The 22261-nt window shown below is 35.0% G+C and overlaps 1 protein-coding gene and 1 non-coding gene across 3 annotated transcripts; both read left to right on the forward strand.

Annotated features, from left to right (window-relative positions):
- The first annotated feature begins 10814 nt into the window (after nt 1-10814).
- LOC114409611 (eukaryotic translation initiation factor-like) lies at nt 10815-18165 on the forward strand. Of its 2 annotated transcripts, none has more exons than XM_028373116.1 (9): nt 10815-11102; nt 12142-12213; nt 12704-12799; nt 13103-13318; nt 15283-15380; nt 15836-15923; nt 16006-16356; nt 16445-16690; nt 16772-18165. In XM_028373116.1, the coding sequence occupies exons 1-9, from the start codon at nt 10962-10964 to the stop codon at nt 17786-17788; spliced, it is 2325 nt and encodes a 774-aa protein (XP_028228917.1). In that variant the 5' UTR covers nt 10815-10961; the 3' UTR covers nt 17789-18165. The 2 variants fall into 2 exon arrangements, with proteins under 2 accessions (XP_028228917.1, XP_028228918.1); XM_028373117.1 differs by having other exon boundaries at nt 12147-12213.
- Nucleotides 11247-11352, forward strand: LOC114410991. The gene has a single exon (XR_003666379.1). It is a non-coding gene; the product is annotated as a small nucleolar RNA snoR103 (small nucleolar RNA).
- Nucleotides 18166-22261: the final 4096 nt, after the last annotated feature.

Consider the following 22261-nt stretch of genomic DNA (forward strand, 5'->3'; position numbering starts at 1 on the left):
GTGATCAGAATTTCAAAATGACATCTCTTTGATGTAGATCCTAAAACACCCCATAGCCCTTTTTAATTTGACAGGGGTATTTGACCCTGAATGTTGATATTAACCTTATTTTTAAAATCTATACTAAATTATATTCAATTTGATATATATAGCATTGTGTTTGGACCAACGAATGTGAACTTGAGAGACCTCTGAGCAATGCAAAGAAGAGATGACAAAGAGATATCAATAGGTGAAGGGATTTTATTATTTGGTTTACGATTTTAATACCATAGTTGGGATCAGGGAACCCAATTATGGGGATGTATGTTTGTCCTTGTGCATGTTGGTTTTCAAGAAAACTATGTTTTTGACTAATGGGATGCGATATATTTGTTATTGATGAATGATATTGTTGTTTTATGAGACTTATGTTGTCTGAGGACCTAGCGAATCTAAATCCCATGCATGAAATTTTAAGTGTGTGTGTGTGTGTGTGGAATGCGATTACTGATGATGATATTGAGATGAGATGATGTTGATGTTAATGATGATATTGAGATGAGATGATGTTAATGTTAATAATGACATTGAGATGAGATGAGGTTGATGTTGATGATGACATTGAGGTGAGATTTTGTCATTGTGATGATGTATGTTGTGTATGTACATTGGGGTGCAGTGACCATGATGGATATGTTGGACCTTGTGGTCTCAATAATCTTAAGAAGGATAGGCTTAGAATGCAGAAGAAGCAACAACAATCAATTTAACAATGTTCTTTAAACATGCAAGACACAATTGATTGCAACAAAATAAATAAGATAAGGGAAGAGAGAATGCAAACACAGTTTTATACTAGTTCGGCCACATCCTTGTGCCTACTTCCAGTACTCAAGCAACCCACTTGAGTTTTCCACTATCTTTGTAAAATCCATTACAAAGTCTGAACCACACAGGGACAACCCATCCCTTGTGTTTAGATGCTTTACAACAAGAGACTCACAGTCTCTTAACCAATCTCATTGAATAAGAAGAATGGAAGAAGAATTCTCTCTTAAAGAGAAGAATATTACAATGAAAATCCCTGGATGAACTCTTAATGGATTTGCAAGTGTTTGCCCAAGAGTTCTTGAGAGAGCATTTTACAATGAAGTTCTCTTGGAATCTCTCTCATTTTCTTTTGAGAGGATAAGACATTTTTGCCAAGCAAAACTCCCTCTCCAATTTCGTCCCAAGTCACACATATATATAGGCCTTTGATGGCCATTCAAAATCCAAATGATAAGATGTGACTGTTGGCGATATTCCTTGAAAATCCTCTCTAGTAATCGATTACAGAATTAGTGTAATCGATTACACAATTGTTTTTTTTGAACAGTTGTGACCCTTCATTTAAAATTTGAATTCTCAACATTCAGAGTCTCTGGTAATCGATTACATATGATGTGTAATCGATTACACACTTTCAAACCATTGGTAATCAATTATATGTGTCTTGAATGACTTGAAACCTTTCATTGTGAGGCAAGGCTTGAACTTGAAGAAATCTTGAATCAAGGCTTTGTTTGTTGAAACAATCTTGTATTAATCTTGAAGCAAAATGAGCCTTGTTTGATTCTTTTTTTGACATCATCAAAATCATGTATACATACATTCACAGGATATCCCTGGAGGGAGAAATATAGTGGTTAAAGAGTTTTAAGCATCCCTGGAGAGAGAAGGGGATGACTTAAAATCTTTAATTGTCCATGATCAATGCATTGATGGTATCTATGTTTCATACTTCATAATGCATGGAAATAGTATAATCTTTGTCAATAAGTACTTGTAGTTTTTCATGAGAAAAAATACTTGTACTTTGGGGGCATGTCACTCGGTTTGGAACTTTCTTGAGACTTAGGTTGATCACCATGGGGGGGGAGTTGCATGTGCACGACAGGGTGACCTTAACATTTGCTGCCTAGTTTTCCTAAGTGATAGTGTCCCGTGGACATGCTTAGGCTATTTTCTGACGAATGGTACCACATTGCATTTGAGAGTTGATGTCAGGTGCATAAGATTGAGCATTTATAGTTTAATATTTTTCTATCCTTCTTAACTCAATTGACATCTCTTTGACCTTTATTTTCTCACCTTAACTCATTTTGGGTCTTAGGCAAATGATTGAGCTTAATTTTAGATTTTTTTTGCTTACTTGAACTATCTGTCTTGTGCAGGGCCTAAAGGATACTACAGAACTCCAAATGGAATGTGTGAGTAGTCCCTGGAAAGATAAGAAAATGTTGGATCAAGTGGCCTCAGAATAATTAAGAAGGGGGGTTGAATTAATTATTAATGTACCTTGACTAATTAAAAAACTATCATTCTTAATGTTACTAGATTCAATTAGGCTTTTACTACTAAGTTAAGAAAGTAAAGAATAGAAAAAGAAACTTAACCAAAAGTAAAAGTGATAATTAAAGTGCACAACGGAAATTATAGAGTGTAGGGAAGAAGAAGACAAACACAAGAATTTTATACTGGTTCGGCAACAACCCGTGCCTACATCCAATCCCCAAGCAACCACCGGGTCTTGAGATTTTTTTCAACCTTGTAAAATCCTTTACAAGCAAAGATCTACAAGGGATGTACCCTCCATTGTTCTCTTTGAACAACCAAGTGGATGTACCCTCCACTTGAACTGATCCATAAGAGATGTACCCTCTCTTGTTCTCAGTTACAACAACCCAAGTAGATGTACCCTCTACTTGTATCACAAAGGATGTACCCTCCAATGTGTTAAGACAAAGAATTCTCAGGCGGTTAGTCCTTTGAAATCTTTTGTTTAAGGGAAAGGGAAGAATCAAAAGAATTCTCAGACTATGTCCTTTTGAATTCTCTTGAAAAGGGAGAAGGGAGACACAAAAGAATTCAGGCGGTTAGTCCTTCGTTCTTTTGGAAAAGGGAGAAGAGAGACACAAAAAAAATTCAGGCGATTAGTCCTTGTTGAATTCTTTTTGGCAAAGAGAGAAGAGAATGAAAAGATATAGCACATTTTTGTTTTCTGCAGAATTTTCCCTTGCAGAAGAACAAGGTTTGGAAAACAGAAAATTTAGAAAGCTTTTTGGCAAAGGAAGAAGAAGAAAGATGAGTAGCAAAGGTTTCAAGATTTCTCAAAATTTGTTCAAGAAATTGTTCAAAAAGTTATATGAATGCAAGTCAAGGTCTTGCTTTTATAGACTCTTCATGTCTGGCCAAGAAAACCATTGGAAGAGTTATAACCTTGAGAAAATCTTGAGAAAACCATTGGAAGAGTTACATCTCTTGACCTTTGATTCAAAACTTGTCACTGGTAATCGATTACCATAACCATGTAATCGATTACACAATGCTTTTAATGAAAATATATGACTCTTCACAATTGAATTTGAATTTCAACGTTCAGATACACTGGTAATCGATTACCAATATATTGTAATTGATTACACCATTTAAAAATTATTTGGAACATTGTAAATTCAATTAAAAGCTTTTTGAAATCAAATTTTAACATTGGTAATCGATTACAAGAAATTGGTAATCGATTACCAGAGAGTAAATACTCTGGCAACTTAAAAAAATTTGAGAAAACTCTTTTGTAAAACAAAACTGTGTTATGTTTGGTTTTTGAAAAATCCTTTTCAATACTTCCCTTGTGAAGTCTTGACTTGTTGCTTCTTGATTTCTTCTCTTGAATCTTGAATTCATCTTGATGTCTTTTCTTGAATCTTGAAATCAATCTTGATCTTGAACTTGTTGACTCATTCTTGAAATCATTCTTTTGGGTTCTTTTGGGCTTTTTGTCATCATCAAAACTACTTGATTCATCATCATGAAGCTTGCTTCTACAGAAAAATCCCTTCAATTTTGTTATAAATAATCATTGGCCAATTCTGTCATTTCAAGGGTCAAATTGAGCTTGGAAGTCAGAACCTCTGCACTTGAAGAATTGGGATGCGAGTAGGGGTGTGCAAAAACTAGTTCGGTAAAAAAACCAAACCGGATTGGTTTTGAACTATTTTAATTGGTTTGACTTTATATCCAAATAGTCAAACTGATTTAGAAATTGGTTCAAAATCAAGCTAGTTTTAAAAAATTGGTTCTGAACTAAACTAGTTTTTAACTAGTTTTAAGAGTCGAACCAGTTTCGAATTGGTTTTCGAACTAGTTTTTGAACTATTTTTTCAAATAAAAAATATTTAAATAACAATAAGTTTGGTTAACCAAACTGGTTTTATAGAAACAATTAGATTGACCGAATTGGTTTTATAAAATAGCGCACTCATTTTTTCTTGAACTAGTTCAGGAAAAAAACCAATTCGGTTTAGGTTCAGTTATAATCCGGTCCAACATGAACTAGCTTTTTTTAACACCCCTAGGTGTGAGTTTGGGCTTTTGTTTTGTGTAATGTTTAGTTAGGTAGTTAGTTAATTAGGTAGGTAGTTAGTTAATTAGGTAGGTAGCTAGGTAGTTAGTTAGTTAGATTAGTTACTAGCACTCTATATATTGGTGTTAGTTAGTTAGTTAGTGACTGAACTTCATTGGAAGAAACACTTCACTAGAACTTCATTTTTGTTCAAAACTTGTTGTGCATGCTTTTTATCTTCTCTCTTTTTCTCTCAATTGTTCTTCATTCTTCTTTATCTTTTCACTTCTATTCCACCATTTTCTTACACAAATTTTGTGGTTTCTCCATTGGTGATGATCATGGAGGGTTAAACAATTAATCAATCCAAGGATTCACTCCAAGCAAAACTGAATTTGAGTCTTGGTTTGGTTTTTCTACTCCTTGTGAATGTTCTTTCTCTTCAATCCTATTTTCATTTTTTATGATTGTGATTATGTTTAGGATTGAAAATGGATTAGGTTATGGATCCATTTCCTAATTACAAAATTTTATCATAGATTGTTTGGATGATCTTCCAACGTAATTTGCAATTTCAAATAATTTAGAGATTTGATTTGATTGAACCCTCTCTAATGCATTTGAGTGAACTTTCACATTGAACATCATTCGGAGTAATTGTGATAATTCTATTTGCATTGGTTTGTTGAATTGGATTGATATTTTTCATCTTGAATTGTATTATGTTCTTAATCTATTTTGTTTCTTCAATTTTGTTTTGTGTGTTTTCGCATTCCTTTGTAGTCACTTATAAACTGTTCAATAAAATTCCCCTCTTTCTGTTTGTAAGTGATAAATGTAGGAACCATATTGAATCATATTTCTGAGTTTGACATAGGTTAATCATGTGCTACATAATTTCCTTGTTTTATTTGTTTTTGAACAACTCGGTAGTCGTTATCAGCATGCATCAATCTGAGCATGATTGATTTGAATTGTGGAAAAATTGATGACTAGTTGTTAAGTGTATATTGAACTAATGGATTATTGAGTATGATTATGGTTGTTGTTATAGTTTTCTTGTTAATTATTGTCATATGATGCTTGTTGATTTCTTTTATAATAAACTAACCCTTGCAAATTTAATATCGTGTGGTTAGTACCTATGATGATCATGAACCTTCATTGATGGGAGCAAATGAACAACATTAGACAATGTGGAGGGAGAGAGTTTTGTTTTGTTATCAACTCCTCCGTAGCCGGTTCCTTGATTCTTTTTTTATTTGGATATGTAAATTCTAGGCTTAGATACATGTGTAAACTAAATTACTTCCTATCATGTGAATGATGTATGATGGTATATTATATATATATATGTGTGTGTGTGTGTGTGTGTATACATATATGCATGTATATATTCATTTAAGTATTTTGTGCATTGATTAGTGAATGTATATCACGAAAAAATTTACTCTCATTTTTCATAATCAAATTAATGAAGTTTTCCACTTAAAAACCAAAATGTTGCGTCTTAGGGTTAGTGATATCATATTGACAAGGTGAGTGTTTACAGATGGTCTTCACAAGTGTCGCCCAATATGGAAAAATACCATATGCTAGAAAGTACCTCTATAAGACCCTAATTTCATTTGGGTTTAATTCTTTTATCATTGCCAGTGGTAAAACAAGGGAATATATATATATATATAAGGAAAAAGAAAAAAAAAACATAGAGATAGAGATAGAAAAAAAGGAACGTAGTAAATTAAGAACGGAGTAAGTTATGAAGAAGGAAAAGGGAAACCAATCGAATTGCAGCGTTTGACACCGGTTACAGCGCAAAGCCAAGGGGTCACTCAGGGTTATGATGGTTGTTTGTTAGATCCAGAAACAAAGCCACAAGGAATGACAAAATGGTCTCTTCATGAAGATTTCTGACCCTAAATTCGCCCAGGCTAGCATCCAGCTCGCCTGGGCTAAGATATAACTTCAGCCCTAAGCAAGCAACTCGCTCACCTGGGCGAGTAGATACCTTTACCATTAAGCCAGCAACTCGCCTGAGCGAATTTCCCTGCACTCAATGGTTGTTTTTTATAAATAGCCATGCATGGTTGAGGAGGAAAAAGGGTTCCGCAGCCTAGAAAACAGGGAGAAAATGCAGAAGAAGAAGGAGAAGAGGAAAAGTCGAGCTGAGGCGTTGTAGAGTTGTGACCGTGAATCACTTCCTTCGTCATTTCTCTTGTTAGTCTTGTGCTCTGCGCAATGATCAATTAGTTTTTTCTTAAGGATTGGATGTAATCTTGGTACCTTTATGTGTCCCTTTTGATATTATATATGTATTAATCTTTTCTACTCATTATTTTCTACTTGTAATGCTTTATTCTATTTGATCACTAGTGTCATGAAATTGGATATTAAGTGAGACTGGAAAGTAATCTTAGAATTTGAACAAAATGATTTTAATTTTTGCGTTATGTTGCTAGGAATAGAGCATAACGCTTTGATTGCAAAAAGCATGAGAATATAGTTGTAATGCTGAGATATTTACTACATATGCGAGGGATCAATATTTAGTAAATATTTTTAGGTTCCAAAGTGTGAGAAACCGACTTGGGATAACTCTGCATGCATCAATAATGTTTGAAAATGAATTATATATGTTAACATTATTAGGATACTGAAGGTATGAACGATAAAATCCAATCCTATGTTTTCTAAAATTAACTTAAGTCGTTTCTGTAATTTACGTATTTCTGACGTACTAAATTCCGTTATTTTCGTATTTTCTGTTATTTCCGTATTTTCATTGTTTTTGTGATTCTGTTATTTTTACTATTCTTTTACTTTAAGTTGTCACGTTAAGTCTCAGACTTGCTTGGTAATTCTCTTAGCATTTTGTTTTCATAGCACACGACGCTAGGTCTTGGACTCGCCTCGCGCGCTCGAAGATTTTCATCATATTCATAACAGGTGGATACGAAGGATATCCGACCAATAAACAAAACCAAAATCAAAAAAATTAATTCAACACACAAACATTTTTAGATAAAGAACTACGTAGGTCTGATTTCCTCATTGCACTTGGGGATACATAGGAGTAAGGGCAACATCCTTGTCGATTAAAAAAAACAAAAACACAAAAAAAATTCACCACTCTTGGGAAAATAAATAATTTTGAAGTCACGTTATTTTTGTTGCACACACGATTAAAGGTTGTCGTACTTCGTGACGGGTGCGTGGGGTGCTAGCACCTTCCCTATGCGTAAACAACTCCCGAACCCCTTCTTTTCAAAATTCACATACCTTTTTTTTTGTTTTTTCTAATGTTTCCCCTAAATAAACATTGGTGGTGACTCTCTCTCATTTTCTTCTTAGAAAATAATTCTCTTTCGTCGTCCCGTCGTGACTTAGGTTGCGAGAAGGGCTAAGGGGTGTTTTAGATTCTACTAAAAGGGGATGTCATTTTGAAATTCCGACCACGCCAATGTGATCGGGGTTCAACGAAGGTCACGAAAATAACATCAATTTTATAAAAAGACTTTTACAATGTTTCATTTTCACTGGTTTTTCAAAGGAAGTCTAAAAACACCCTATTACAGTACCCAAAACACAAGAGACACTAAGAGAAGCTCAAACTAACTATGAGAAAGGATTAGAAGTCAAAATTACCTCATAGAAGCTACGAAAGAAAGTGATGCAATCCTACTCCGCAAGGGCATTGGGTAGAAGACTCCAAGTAGATTGGGCTAGAGATCCAAGGGAAGGCCCTAGGGTTCTCATGAGCCTTAGGGTAGATTTCGAGCCTATGGGCTAAGTATGAGCCCGCTTATCTTTGTAAATATTAGAATAGGTATTTCCTTCGTTTGGGCCTTGTATTTTGGCCATTCTAGTAGTATAGGGTTTTAGCCTTGTATTTCGGGGCATTTTAAGTAGTCTTTGTAGTAAGGACTTTTTTTTGTATTTTCATGTTTTTTGTCATGGGGGTGAGCTTAGCTATTATAGGGGGTGTGTAGCTAAGCTCTAGCTTCTCATCTCAAGGAGGTGAGCTTAGCTATTAGAGAGGTATGTGTAGCTAAGCTCAAGCTACTTTAGGAATCTTCATAAGGAAGCTTCTCAAGGAGGTGAGCTTAGTTATGAGAGGGGTGTGTGTAGCTAAGCTCTAGCTTCTCAAGGAAGTTTTCTCAAAGAAGCTTCTCAAGGAAGTTTTCTCAAAGAAGCTTCTCAAGGAAGTTTTCTCAAGAAAGCTTCTCAAGGAAGCTACCTAGTCTATAAATAGAAGCATGTGTAACACTTGTTGTAACTTTGATGAATGAGAGTCTTGTGAGACATACTTCAAAGTTCCACTTCTCTCCCTCTTTTATTCCTTCAATTTCGTGCTCCCCCCTCTCTCTTTCTATCCCTCTTTCTTTTCCTCCATTGAAGCATCCTTCCAAGCTTCTTATCCAAGACTCATCTTGGTGGTGAAGCTCCTTCTTCCATGGCTTATTCCCTAGTGGATGGCGCCTCCTCTCACCTCTTCTCCTTTGTCTTCCACTGCATCTCCATGGTGGAAAATCACCATTAAAGGACCTCATTGAAGCTCAAAGATCCAGCCTCCATAGAAGCCTAACAAGCAAGCTTCCATCAGAAAGGATTGAGGAATTGTTCTCCATCGAATCCTTGAGGTGGATTTTGAGGGTTCCGCTTCGATTAAAATGTTCCTCTTGATCTGGTGATTCGGTGGCAAGCAACAACGTCTTGTGGTGGCCACCAGTGGTAGAGGAGGAGGTGTTAGGGTTTGGGGTGGGCGTTTGGAGAGAAACAGAGTGAAAAAAAATCGTATTTTTCATGCTGAAGAACGTATTAATAGTTTGTAGATCTTGCTTAGCGAGCTCATCTCACTAAGCGGGAGTCCACTTTTAGAGTTAAGCATGACGTTTCGCGCTTAGTGCAATTCCTCTCAGGTTGGGATTTGTAATTAGCGCGACAATTCGCGCTGAACGCAATTCCTCTTGCGCTAAGTGCGACAATTTGTGCTTAGCGCAATTCCCTCTCGGGTTGGAATTGCGCTTAGCGCGCTTCTTGCGCTAAGCAAGAGGTTAAAACTGTGGAAAAATCCAACGGTTAAACTGTGGAAACATGTGTTATGAACCTACAGTCAAAAATTGAAGACGATCCAACGGTTAACAAATTCATGATTGTGGTTTTACCAGAATAGGTTTAGGTGAAATTTGAAATCTTATAATTTTAACTTAGGTTAATAAAACTCCACATAACTCAACATTCACATCAAGCAAATCACACAAGACTAATTCAAACCATACCTCAACTCATTCAAGTCAATCATATAATCAAATAACATGCTAAATACAATTAAACATTGATTTATAATTAGTGAAATTTCAGGGTGTTACATATTACATATAGGATTGAGTCTTAGTATATCTGTTGCATAACGCTTGTGTATTGATCGATATTGATTGGTTGAGTGATATTGTGTTTTGATCCTTGAGTATGTGAATGATGTGAAAATGAATGAGACATGTTGTATTGAGATGTGATGTTACGCGACAAGTGGTGGAATGACATGAACTGTGTTTAAGTAAGCCGTATTTCATTTATATGATATGTATTTCTACATGTTGTCTCGTTTCTCTCTATTAGTTAGGAATTTGATAACTCACTCCCCGTGTGTTGTTTATGTTTGAATCCTGTGATGATCTTGAATCTTGTGTTCGTGGGAGCAAATGACTAGGTGAATTGCTTTAAGGAATCTTATGCTGGAAGATGCCAAGACACAATGCTCTGATAGGATGTGACATTGAGACATGGATTTCTATTTTAATTGCATGATGTTCCGAACATGTTATCTTACTTTATTTTATTATGTTTGTTAACTTAAATTCTTTTTTAAACTTGAACGACCTTGTTTTGAATCGAAAATGTTTCTGGTAAGTTTTATTTGGTAACAGCGAAGTAAATGTGAATCTTTTACCCACATGAATCCTTTTATGCTTAGAAAATAAAATCTTATTTTACTCAATTCAGTATTTTTTCATGTATGTTATTATATAAATATGTACATCGGGGTATAAGGTGTCACAGAACCAACAACAAGCGAAAAGGATGTCTTGCTTTTGACGAAGCTGATTGTAAAATCAAGTGGGGTCATCACTAGTGTGAAAATCTGGATTGGACGGGAATCTAAGATATTTTTAAAAACAAATAATTTTCTCAAAGGTGTGTTTGTTTAAACTTATTTTTTTAAAAATATTTCTTTAATAAAATAAGTAATTTTTTAGTTTTTTAAAAGCAAATCTATGGGTAAATTTATTTGTTAAAAGAATATTTTTTAAAATCAAATTAACAGTTTTCCATATGTTTGTTTGATATGCTTTTACGTAAAAGTTTTTTTTAAAAACAAATTTATCTTCTATTTTTTTTTAAATTTAAACAAAAAGGTAAATTAGGGAAACTGACATTGGGTGTGGTGGAGGGAAGGGTTTTTATTTCTTTCCCCGTCTCTCGCAGCGTCTCTCTTTTTCATTCTCTTCTCTTTGGCGCTGCGCAGAAGAGAGAGAACGAACGAGCGAACGAGCATAACACCCTTTAATAATCTGTGGCAGTGAGTAGTGATATGCAGCAAGGTGATCCAACGGTCCTAAGCTTGAGGCCTGGTGGTGGTCGTGGCGGCGGAAGCAGGCTTTTCGGTCACTCCTCCTCCTCTCTCTCCGCCGATCTCCCTCTCTGCCGCCCTCATGCCTATTTCTCTCTCAAGGTCAGATCTCGATTTGTTTAAGCACGTTTTATTTGGATCTCGTTACCCATGATTATCTTGTTTGATGGATAGGGTTATTATTATAGGAATGGAATGGGAGTTGAGAGTTTGAAACTTGGAATGTCCTGATTCTTGGTGGGGGCACTTGGTTATGTGTTCTTGCTGTAATATGGACAGAAAGCAACAGCATGTGGGCTGTAGGTGTGCTTCGTTGAGTTTTAGATTGCCCATAAAGGACCCACACACATTCCTGCTCGTTTGCCTTTCCAACTAGGGTTTCGTTTTAGAGGGGGTTGCCTTGCCTCTGATGCTGGGAGAAATGCTTAGCTCACATTTAATGTCCGGTGCAACAGAATCCTATAGCATATCACCAAGCCAAACACCGGCATCTCGGGCATTGCAAGCATTGCCTTTGCAATAAGGAAGTTTTCAGATTCTTTTTTACTATGGAGAGTCGGAGCTGCCTTTGGCTATGCGACATACTAAATGACTGTTGCGTTGTCAGTGTATTTGTTTCTAACGAATGGGTAGTTGAAAAGGGAAACGGTTGTCTTGGTCCAGTGTTAGTCGGCATGTTGGTTCATTGCCTTTGCATGCAATATGAAAGTTTTCAGATTCTGTTTTTTTTTTTTAGTTTTCCACGTGTATCTTACTACGCTGAAACGCTGAAACAGTTTTTCCGGAGCTGCCTATGACTATGCGACGAACTAAATGATTCTGTTGCGTTGTCAGTATATTTGTTTCTAATGAATGAGTAGTTGAAAAGGGAAACATTTTGTCTTGGCCAAATGTTACTAGACATGGTGGTATATTATTGAGTTGTGTATGGTTCATGTATAACTATTTCTATCGCTATATTTTTGTAAAGGATTTTAGTGGAAAATAATTGTGATTTTTTCTGTGATGTCTATTGTTGCATACTATTGTATATGTCTACTTCATTTTTCTTGTTCTTTTGAGGTATTTATTGGTTGTGTGGTGATGGTTTAAGTAAGAACCTTTTGTAGATATTTGGATCTTATTGGTTCTTGTTTTATAGACCAGAGATTCACGGTTTGAGGGTCATGAGCGTGTGCGATATAGCAGAGATCAGCTTTTACAGCTTCAAGAGGTAACTGTTTGCTCTTGCAAATTTAGTTTTAATTCTCTAAACTGTTTCTGAAGAAGCAAAATTTTTTATTTTATTTATTATACAGTACATCCTTCTGCTGTGTTTTTTTTTTTTTTGGTTGATTTTAAGCCTTATACTAATCACGTCTATCTCTGCTAAAATGTAGTCTAAATTTTCTAATTTTATTTTTCAAATAGATTTTTCCATGTGGTCCTCTTTTTAAATGATAGCAGTCTATTTTTCTTTTGGTGTGTGGGAGGAAGGGTGGGGTTATGGTCCATTAAAAGGCAATTTATGTTATTACCTAAGTCTCCGAATAATTTCTTCTTATTGTTTCATTCACTTATCTCTCCCTTTGCCCTCCTCCATACTAGAGGAATCTACTTCTGAAATAGCATAGTTCAGTACTCTTTTGTGACTTATGTAAAACATATAAATCAAGTATTTATGTTTTAACTGTTATCTGACTGTTGAAACTTTTCATTCACAGGCTGTTGAGGTCCCTGATGATATACTAAAGATTAAACAAGATATAGAAGCTGAAATTTTTGGTGAAAATCCAAGTTGGGGCCGTGCTGAAAGCAATGTAACTATCTTTCCTGCCTTCTAATTATATTTTAAATTTTTCTAAGAACCATGAATCCTCTTTCATCCCATTTGGTAATTTGGTTGGTTAAGTTGATATGGGTTGATTGATTTTTGGTGGAGAACATACTTTTTTGCGTCATGTGAAGAGAAGAATTCTCTATAATTAGAATATCATACTATTTGAATGATACATTTATTTTTTTGATTGTTGCAATTAAATATTATCCATTTTTTTAAATCTATTTGTAATCATTTTCACAACTAAAATGTTATATAATAATGTTTACTTTATCTTCTGCAGCTTCCTCATCAATTACAAAATCGGTATTCTGAGCCAGATAACCGTGATTGGCGTGGTCATTCTGGACAACTTCCTGCTAATTCAGATGAGAGGTCTTGGGAAAACCTCAGAGATAACAGGGAGTTTGGTAATAGACAGCAGGATGCTAGTCAGGTTAATCGTCATGACCAACTTAATTCCCAGTTTGCTAGAACACAAATCTCTTCTATGCAAGGGGTAAGCATGGAAAAAAATAAATACCAGTGTTTTACTTGACTTGTTATGAGTTTAGATTCAATGTTTGTTTGAAACTTGCTATCAGTAAACACCAAAACATCACTGCCGTAACTAAATTTTATTCCTCGCAGTAGAAGCTTCTAAATGTGTCGGTCATATGGTTGAGACCCATTGTGTTATCCTCAATGTTCTGAACATCCTTTTTGGCCCTTTGGAAACCTGTTTGATTAGGATTTGGTCATATGAGATTTTTCCAAAAGAGAGATCACCATATTACATTTATTGTTACTTGATACATGTTTATTATATACCCTAATGAACTTGTGACCATATGGTAGTCAAATTCGAGATGCTAATGACTCGGAAAGGGGTCACAAAATTGTAAAACGAGCAATCGTAACTTGAAACCAACATCTATAAAAATAATATATATGCATATACTCATTATGTATGAATCGAGATAATATAATTTGAGGAGTAAATTCTTATATATGCATCAAGATAGTATAAATAATAAATGGTTAATTACTATTTTTAATAGTTGTCGTTATCAATCCCGCTTTGGGTGAGGAGCATATATGAAGAGCAGTGTTATTAAATAGTGGCTATGGTGCCATGGTGGAATGGCATAGCAGATTTTTTGCCAACCGCCATTGGTAATTTGTGAAGAGAGGCTCACCATGGTGGCGCCATAAGGCACAATGGCATGTTTATATTGTAGAATTTCAGCCTTCTGTCATCCGCCATTGACACTGATGAGGAGTTTTTCATATAGTGATGCATTACTTCTCCATCATGTTCACTAAATTATTTCATAATAAATGGTTTGAGTTCATCTATTCTGTGATTATATACCGTCAAGCAAGCCATCAGAGGGCTGGTCAAGGCAGAGCAAAAGGTCCGATCATGGCAGAGCAAGGTCTAGTTGTGGCTGAGCAATGTCTGGTGGCAGCAAAGGAGAGAAGTTGCAATGCTGAAGAAGAATAACGTATTGACGTTCACAAGTTCAAGGGGCATATTATATTATTTCTTTATTAGGTGTTAAGGGGCTGTGACTAATAAGTTTTACGGGTTGGGTCTTGTGGGGTTAAAGTTTTAGAAGCCCAAAACCAAACAAATAACCCTAATTTTAACCCATCTAAAGTGAATGTTCAAACAAGTATTGGATGCTGTTCCCATGAGTTTGTGATTCAGTTTGCTGTTTTTAACAATTCCACCAACAGATGATTCCACGTGTGGACGTGTGTGGAGCAGCACCACAAAATCAGACTCGCATGATTCTACGAGTCAGAATGCGATACTGACTACCATGCCTGTGACCAATAATTACATGATTTTTTTTTCTTTCTAGTTTTTATCTATGCCCAACCTGGCATGCTGCTATGCATCTTGATCAAATTGAACATGTGATGCATTCTTCACTGATAAACAGCTATTTTGGTGGGATTTTATCTAAGTAATTAAAATTTTCTTGCTTTTCTTGTGGTTTTGTAGTTTGTTGGTTATTAATGTAGCCTCATTTGCTTTTATCCATGTATCAATGGCCACTTTAACTTTATTATTGATTTGTTTACTATATTTATTTATTTGCACTTCGGAGTTTATAGGTTTATTTTGGTACCAAGAAGAACTAAGTTGTGCTCTGTAATTTGAGTAATTACAATTATCAGAGAATTTTATTTTATGCTGAACTGCTGTTAAAGAAAGGGAATTAGTTTTATTTAGTAGTTACATGTTTTCTGTATGTTATTCTTTTGAAGTCTGACCCATTCCTCCTTAGACTAGTAATTGATGATGACTAAGTTGTGCTGGCCTTGTTAGAATTTCTTGATTAATTGATTGAAAGTAATTGTCATATGCTCGTACAAGAAGTTTTGTTTAATATCATAATGTTTCATTGCTTATCCATTAGATTGAGATGATGAATTTGTATATTTATTTTAATCTATTGTCTACTTATTCAGGGAGGACCTACTCCTACGCTGGTCAAGGCCGAGGTTCCGTGGTCTGCTAGAAGGGGAAGTCTATCTGAAAAGGATCGCGTCATAAAAACTGTGAAAGGGTAATAGATTTTGGATGCTTGTGAATAACAGTTAGATATAAGAGACCTTTTAGCCATGCTATGTGGAAGGATTCTGGGTTGTCAACTTGTCATGTATGCTTGAATCTGAGCTTCTGTACTTGTACCTTAATTGTGTAGTAGGTGCCCTGGATTCTGGCAGGTAGTAAGAAGGCTTCAGCCATGCGCAGTTTGAGGATTATATCATATTGATTATTAAATATGGAAGTGAAAAAAAAGACTCTATTTTTGACAAAAGATTCTACTTTTTTTCCTGTATAGATTAATGAACTACTTCTGAAACTCTTTTTTAGCCTTTTTCACACGTTACAATGTTAAGGATCCTTGAGCTGTGTGGCTTCTGCTATTAATATAGAATTTGATGGCTCCTGCTATATATACACATAAAGAATTGGATGGTTCCTGCTATTTATATGCCATTGTCTAATTTTATGCAGAATACTGAATAAGTTGACTCCTGAAAAATTTGATATCCTGAAGGGTCAGTTAATCGATTCTGGCATTACATCAGCTGACATCTTAAAGGTTGTCACTCTTCAATTGCTGTTGTCAATCTATTTCTGTGCACATTCTTGTTCTAAATTGACTTGTTTTTCTTTGAGTGCAGGATGTCATTTCACTTATTTTTGATAAGGCTGTTCTAGAACCAACATTTTGCCCCATGTATGCTCAGCTCTGTTCTGATCTAAATGAAAAGTTGCCTCCATTCCCATCTGAAGACCCTGGTGGGAAAGAAATCACCTTTAAGAGAGTGCTCTTGAATAATTGCCAGGAGGCATTTGAAGGTGCTGAAAATCTGAGGGAGGAACTAAAAAGGATGACTGCCCCTGAGCAGGAGATGGAGCGTATGGACAAGGAAAGGCTGCTCAAGCTTCGTACCCTTGGAAATATCCGTTTAATTGGTGAGCTATTGAAGCAGAAGATGGTTCCTGAAAAGATTGTCCATCACATTGTTCAGGTTCTAAGGATTTAAGTTGTCTACTCTTACGTAAAATGTACATTTTGGTTTGAAAATATCCATTTACTAGTATGGTTACTTTGAGCAGGAGCTTTTAGGATCCCCAGACAGCATGTTTTGTCCAGTTGAGGAAAATGTTGAAGCCATATGTCAGTTTTTCAATACTATTGGCAAGCAGCTTGATGAAAGTCTTAAATCGCGGCGTATAAATGACGTTTACTTTAGCCGATTGAAAGAATTAAGCTCAAACCTACAACTTGTACCCCGACTTAGGTTCATGATTCGGGATGTTATAGAGTTGCGTGCTAGTAACTGGGTTCCTAGACGCGAAGAGGTAAATTTAAAATTGTTATATTCTGTGATTTGTTATGCTTAATTTTAAGTGCACTTGTTAACTTAATGCTGATTCATGTAGGTCAAAGCCAAAACCATTACTGAAATTCATTCAGAGGCAGAAAAAAATCTTGGATTGCGGCCAGGTGCAACTGCAAGTATGAGAAATCCCCGTGGTGGTGTTCAAGGAAATGCCAGCTCTGGGGGTTTTCCTATTGCCCGACCTGGTGCAGGGGGTTTGATGCCTGGAATGCCAGGGACCAGGAAGATGCCTGGGATGCCTGGATTTGATAATGGCAACTGGGAGATGCCTAAGACTAGATCTATGCCAAGAGGAGATTTGCCAGGTGTTCAAGCTGCTGGACAGAGCAACTCTGCTTTACTTTCCAAGTCCACGACCCTCAATTCAAAACTGCTACCTCAAGGTAGTGGTGGTATTATAAGTGGAAGAAATAGTGCCCTAGTACATGGAGGTGGTACAAACTTTGGTTTAGGACCTGAGGCAGCACCTCAACTCTCTTCACCTGCTAAAACAGCCACTCCTGTTCCTGTATCCTCTGAGAAGCCACAACATCCAGCTGCAAGATTGAATACTGATAATCTTCGCTGCAGAACTGTCTCTCTTCTAGAAGAATATTTCAGTGTTCAGCTTTTGGAAGAGGCATTACAGTGTGTGGAGGAATTAAAATCTCCTTCTTACCACCCTGAGGTTGTTAAGGAAGCCATTTCCCTTGCACTTGATAAAAGTCCACCATGTGTTGAACCTGTTGCCAATCTCATTGAGTATCTGTATATTAAGAAGATTCTTACCCCTATAGACATAGGGACTGGCTGTTTGTTATTTGGTTCTCTACTGGATGATATTGGTATAGATTTACCTAAAGCACCAAGTAATTTTGGTGAGATAATTGGAAAACTAATTTTGGCTGGGGGATTGGATTGTAAGCTGGTGAGAGAGATTCTCAAGAAGGTGGATGATGGCATGTTCCAGAGAGCAATATTTGACAGTGTGGTGGGGGCCATTAGATCTGCATCTGGGCAAGCCGTGTTGGATGCTCAAACATCTGATATTGAGGCCTGCCAGAGTATGCTCAAGTGAATCAAAATTTCTGTAACTGGACGAACCTGTCTTCCTTTGCTACCTTAAATTTCCATACCTTCATCCTCACTTTTTGAGTAAAAGCATTTTGTATTGATGTTATAAAGTGGAGATTCTAGTTTCAGCTATTTTTCTAAAGCTGTAAAATTTTATTTTTGATTTTTTGAGATCTTAGAGATGTTTTTTGAGGGAAAAGTCAAACCATAAAGCTATGGATTTTATTTTCTTGTTAGCTAATCAGGTGCCATGTTTCTCCGAAGGTGTCCCATTAGGGGTCCAATGTTTTTGTATTTCATTAGTCTCAATTTACTTATTTTTGTTGACATAGTAATTGTTTAACTTGTCAGTTCATAAATAACATTATCGTTATATGCTCATGCTCTTGTTCCCGTTTGAAGATTTATTTTGCCAGATTGTTCAGCTTGATCTTGCACTCTTCCTCGTACTCATGCGCATGCTTTTATCTGTATTGTTATGAATGGCCTGCCAAAAATGGAACTAGAATCGTCAGTTAGTGGTTTTTTATTCATAAAGGCCTACGACAAAATTATTACTGTACTCATTGTGCGTGTTACGCAAAATTACCTCGATATTTACTTATAATTTTTAGTCCCCTGGTATTGTGTTAGGGTGACTTTAATCAATGTTTAGTTGAAGCTCGAGTGTTGGCAAGAATATATATATATATATATATATATATATATATATATATATATATATATATATATATATATATATATATATATATATTTTTTTTTTTTTTAATTTTGGTTCTCTTGTAATTTTCTAACTCGAACCCATGACCATATACAATCATTGTATCACTTATTATATTTGGTATAAATAGGGTAAAATTATTATAATTTTTAAGGGACTCTTAAAGTATCAAAACCAATAAGTCTTTATGTTGTTTTTGGTAAATAACAATTTTTAAATAAAATAAATTATTTTAGGATTAATAAATGTTTTTTTACACTTGATATTATTTGTTTGAAAAGTATTATTTTTTTGTTTTAACCTTCTGGTTCATCTGGAGAAAGAGACCTTGGACAATCTAGTGTTTGGTCGGGAGGTAAATAAAGTCTTTTTAGGAATTATTTTTGCCAAGGTTCGAACTTTAGTATTATTCGAACAATTCAACCTTAACTTAAATATATTAATCACTTGTGTCCAATTACTTGGTTAAAAAAATATTTTAATCTTTCAGCAAATACTATGATAGAGATCCAACAAGCATCTTTTTTGAAGATATATTAGGATTTTTAGCATTTATTATCCTTGAAGATATCAGAAGATATTTGAGGATATCAGAAGATGTTGAAGATTTGTTTCTTTTATTAGGATATTTTCTTATGTTCAGTTTAGATAAGATTAAAATTTATTTAGGATTTGTTTTTGTTACTTTTTTTTCCTACTTCCCTATAAACAGGAAACCATGTAATGGAAAACAAGAAGAAGAATAAGTTGAATATTAATGAATTATGTGTTTTCTCCATTGCGAGAGCTTCCTTTCACAAGTTCTTTTAGTCCAATTAAGGGATTCTTCCTCTTAGGTCTTTCTTCTCTTCTTGGATGCCTTCCTTGATCACTATCAATTCTTCTTGTAATTTTGGTTGTACATTTAACCATGCAAATTCTTTTGTTTTGATGCCCAAGGAAGAGTTGAACATAAAAAATGAATGGGCAAAACAATTTGGAGAAGAGATGGATACATATGAGGAACAAGGCAACCATTGGGGGAAGAAATATTTGACTCACCATCTCTAGACCTTATGCTTTAGTTTACATGCAACATGTATTAAATCTTGATTTGCATGATGCATATGATTTGGATGATCTTTTTTTTTTGGCAAAGGTGCAAAGTCCTTGAGACTTGAGAATAACACACAACATTTAGACTTGTATGATCCTAACAAAACCTTTTCTATGTGTGTTATTGTTTATGGAGAAATTGGGAATGGTGAGTTCTATAATGTTGGAATAAGGGATGTAACAATTCAAGAAAAGCTAAGTTGACCAACATTGACTTATCTTCCATATGGCAAAGGGCATGTGATAATGATATTTGATCCTAGAGATTGGGTTAGGATTCATGTGATGGATTTGATTCAAGGATGAATCCTTTCAAAGGGGGAGGGAATGAGAGATCCAACAAACATCATTTTTGAAGATATATTAGGATTTTTTGCATTTATTATCCTTCAAGAGATTAGAAGATATTTGAGGATATAAGATATTTGAAGATGTTGAAGATATCAACACATATTTATCATTTATTATTTAAAATTAATATGATTAATTCTACTCTTTTCTTGAACCCTATAGGAGAAAGATCAGGAGTTGAAATCCTATCAACTCACATAAACCCTTGATAACCCTAATCAAGGTTAGAAACTAAAAAGAAATCGAAACAGGATTGAATACACCTTAATGTATAGATTACAATACCTTCAAGCCTTTCTTTCCTTGCTCAAACCATGATGAAGAATGAATGAATCTTGACCATCATGAATTTCTCGTTGAAATGCATAGTGATTCCCTTAGATGACTCTTAGAAAGTATTTTCAAAAGATAAGATCTAATCTAGAGTCACTTATGATAATGAACAAGTGAGGGTGTATATAGTTTTAACAAATAAAATAGATTTAATCGAGATTAACAAATGGGATAACTGATTAATTTGTTCAAATCTCTCTTTATTCTACATTTCCATAAATGTGGTAATTGATTACAAAATGTGCTAATCGATTATCTTGTTTCACAGAGAGCTTCTCAAGCTTTTATGGTTTTTGGAATAATCAATTATCAAAATGTGGTAATCGATTATTTCAAAACACAGAGCTCCTAATTTTCCATATGCAATCTAATCGATTACTATATGCGGTAATCGATTATTTCAAGCTATAGAGACTTTCTTCTTTTGAAACTGGCTTGGGTAATCGATTACAATTCTTGGTAATCATTTAATTCATTATAACTTGCCAATATTTGAAGAGAAGTAAGTTATGTTGCTTGTTCCAACACTTTGTAATTGATTACTCAAACTTGGTAATCTATTACACAATGTTGAACTTGTTGCTTCTTAGAAACTTTGAGATCAATACATATATCTTGTCATGTTTGATAATATTCTCAGGTTTAATAACCACTATGTAATAGCCCAGATTCTAGATCAAAACATTGCTTAGAAAACTCTAGTTAATTCTTTTTGTTCTTGAAATACATGTCAGTTAATACCTTTTTCAAAACTTGAGTAATATTTTTTTTTTGAAAACATATGTGGATAAACTTCATTGTAAAACTCATGTAAATAAATCCCATTAAAACATATAAAAGCACTTTAACATCATTTCTTGAAAGTTAGTAAAATTAAAACTTTTCCATAACAAGTTTACAATAATTGCGGGATTCGAAAAGATATGAACCTTGCAACAAAATAATTAAATACAAGGGTGAAATAACCTAGTTTTATACATAATAATAAAAGTACCATAGTACCGTGCCACGGGAAAATAAAATGTAATTACAACCCATAAATTTATGAAAGTAAGTGTAACATGTAAATTTGTAACAAATATGACTATCTAAGCCTAGGTACATCCAACTCTAAAACAGATACTTCCAAAAGAAAACCTAGATCTTAGAGCATACATTTGCCTGACCCAAGGTACCAAATTGCATCTAAGATAGATCCTCGGAAGGATCATCCTCATCCTCCTTAGATAAAGGCTCTAACTGCCATGACATCTATCTGTACTCCTCTATCTCTGCAGGCATGGGACAATCATGGTCTCCTCTAACATCGGTACTTGAAAGTTATTGGTTGTATGGGTGAGTCCTTCGCTTCTCAAATGCCACAAACACACACAAAGCATACAACTTATATATCCATGGCATATGATTTTTCTTGGCAAACAACACTCTCGATGCCCTAGAACACATAACTATCACACTTGACATAAATGACTATAGTACTTAACACCACCGACTATCACTCTTGACACAATCAAATACTACACTTTGTATCATTGATAATCACACTGGACACAATTGACTATCACACTCGACACCTAATAAGGCCCAATTGTAATGACCCACCTCGTAGCTACGATATCACTACTCTAGAATGCAAAATTTTATTTTTAAGTGAAAGTTTTATTAATTTGATTATGAAAATGGTGGTAAATTTTTCGTGATATACATTCACCAAATAATGCATAAATACGTATATGTATACATATATTAAACCACTATACATCATTCACATGTCAAGGTATAATTCAATTTTTACATGTATTTAAACTTGGAATTTACATGCCCAATCAAAATATTAAGGAACCAACTAAGGAAGAGTTTGATAACAAAACACAACTCTCCCAAAAGAAACTCCAATGTTATCATGTCGGCTTGGAAGCTCCAACAAAAGACCTCCCTCCAAAGACACCTACTACTGCTCATCTACTCCCACGAACA

The sequence above is a fragment of the Glycine soja genome, chromosome 4 (genome assembly GCF_004193775.1).
Source record: "Glycine soja cultivar W05 chromosome 4, ASM419377v2, whole genome shotgun sequence".
Classification (NCBI taxonomy): Eukaryota; Viridiplantae; Streptophyta; class Magnoliopsida; order Fabales; family Fabaceae; genus Glycine; species Glycine soja.

What these genes read in the sequence shown, in the direction of transcription:
- LOC114409611 (XM_028373116.1), top strand. Translation starts at nt 10,962, where the DNA reads ATGCAGCAAGGTGATCCAACGGTCCTAAGCTTGAGGCCTGGTGGTGGT. An exon ending in AGCTTTTACAGCTTCAAGAG is followed by an intron (nt 12,214 to 12,703) that starts GTAACTGTTTGC and finishes TTTCATTCACAG; the next exon opens with GCTGTTGAGGTCCCTGATGA. An exon ending in TTGTCCATCACATTGTTCAG is followed by an intron (nt 16,357 to 16,444) that starts GTTCTAAGGATT and finishes TACTTTGAGCAG; the next exon opens with GAGCTTTTAGGATCCCCAGA.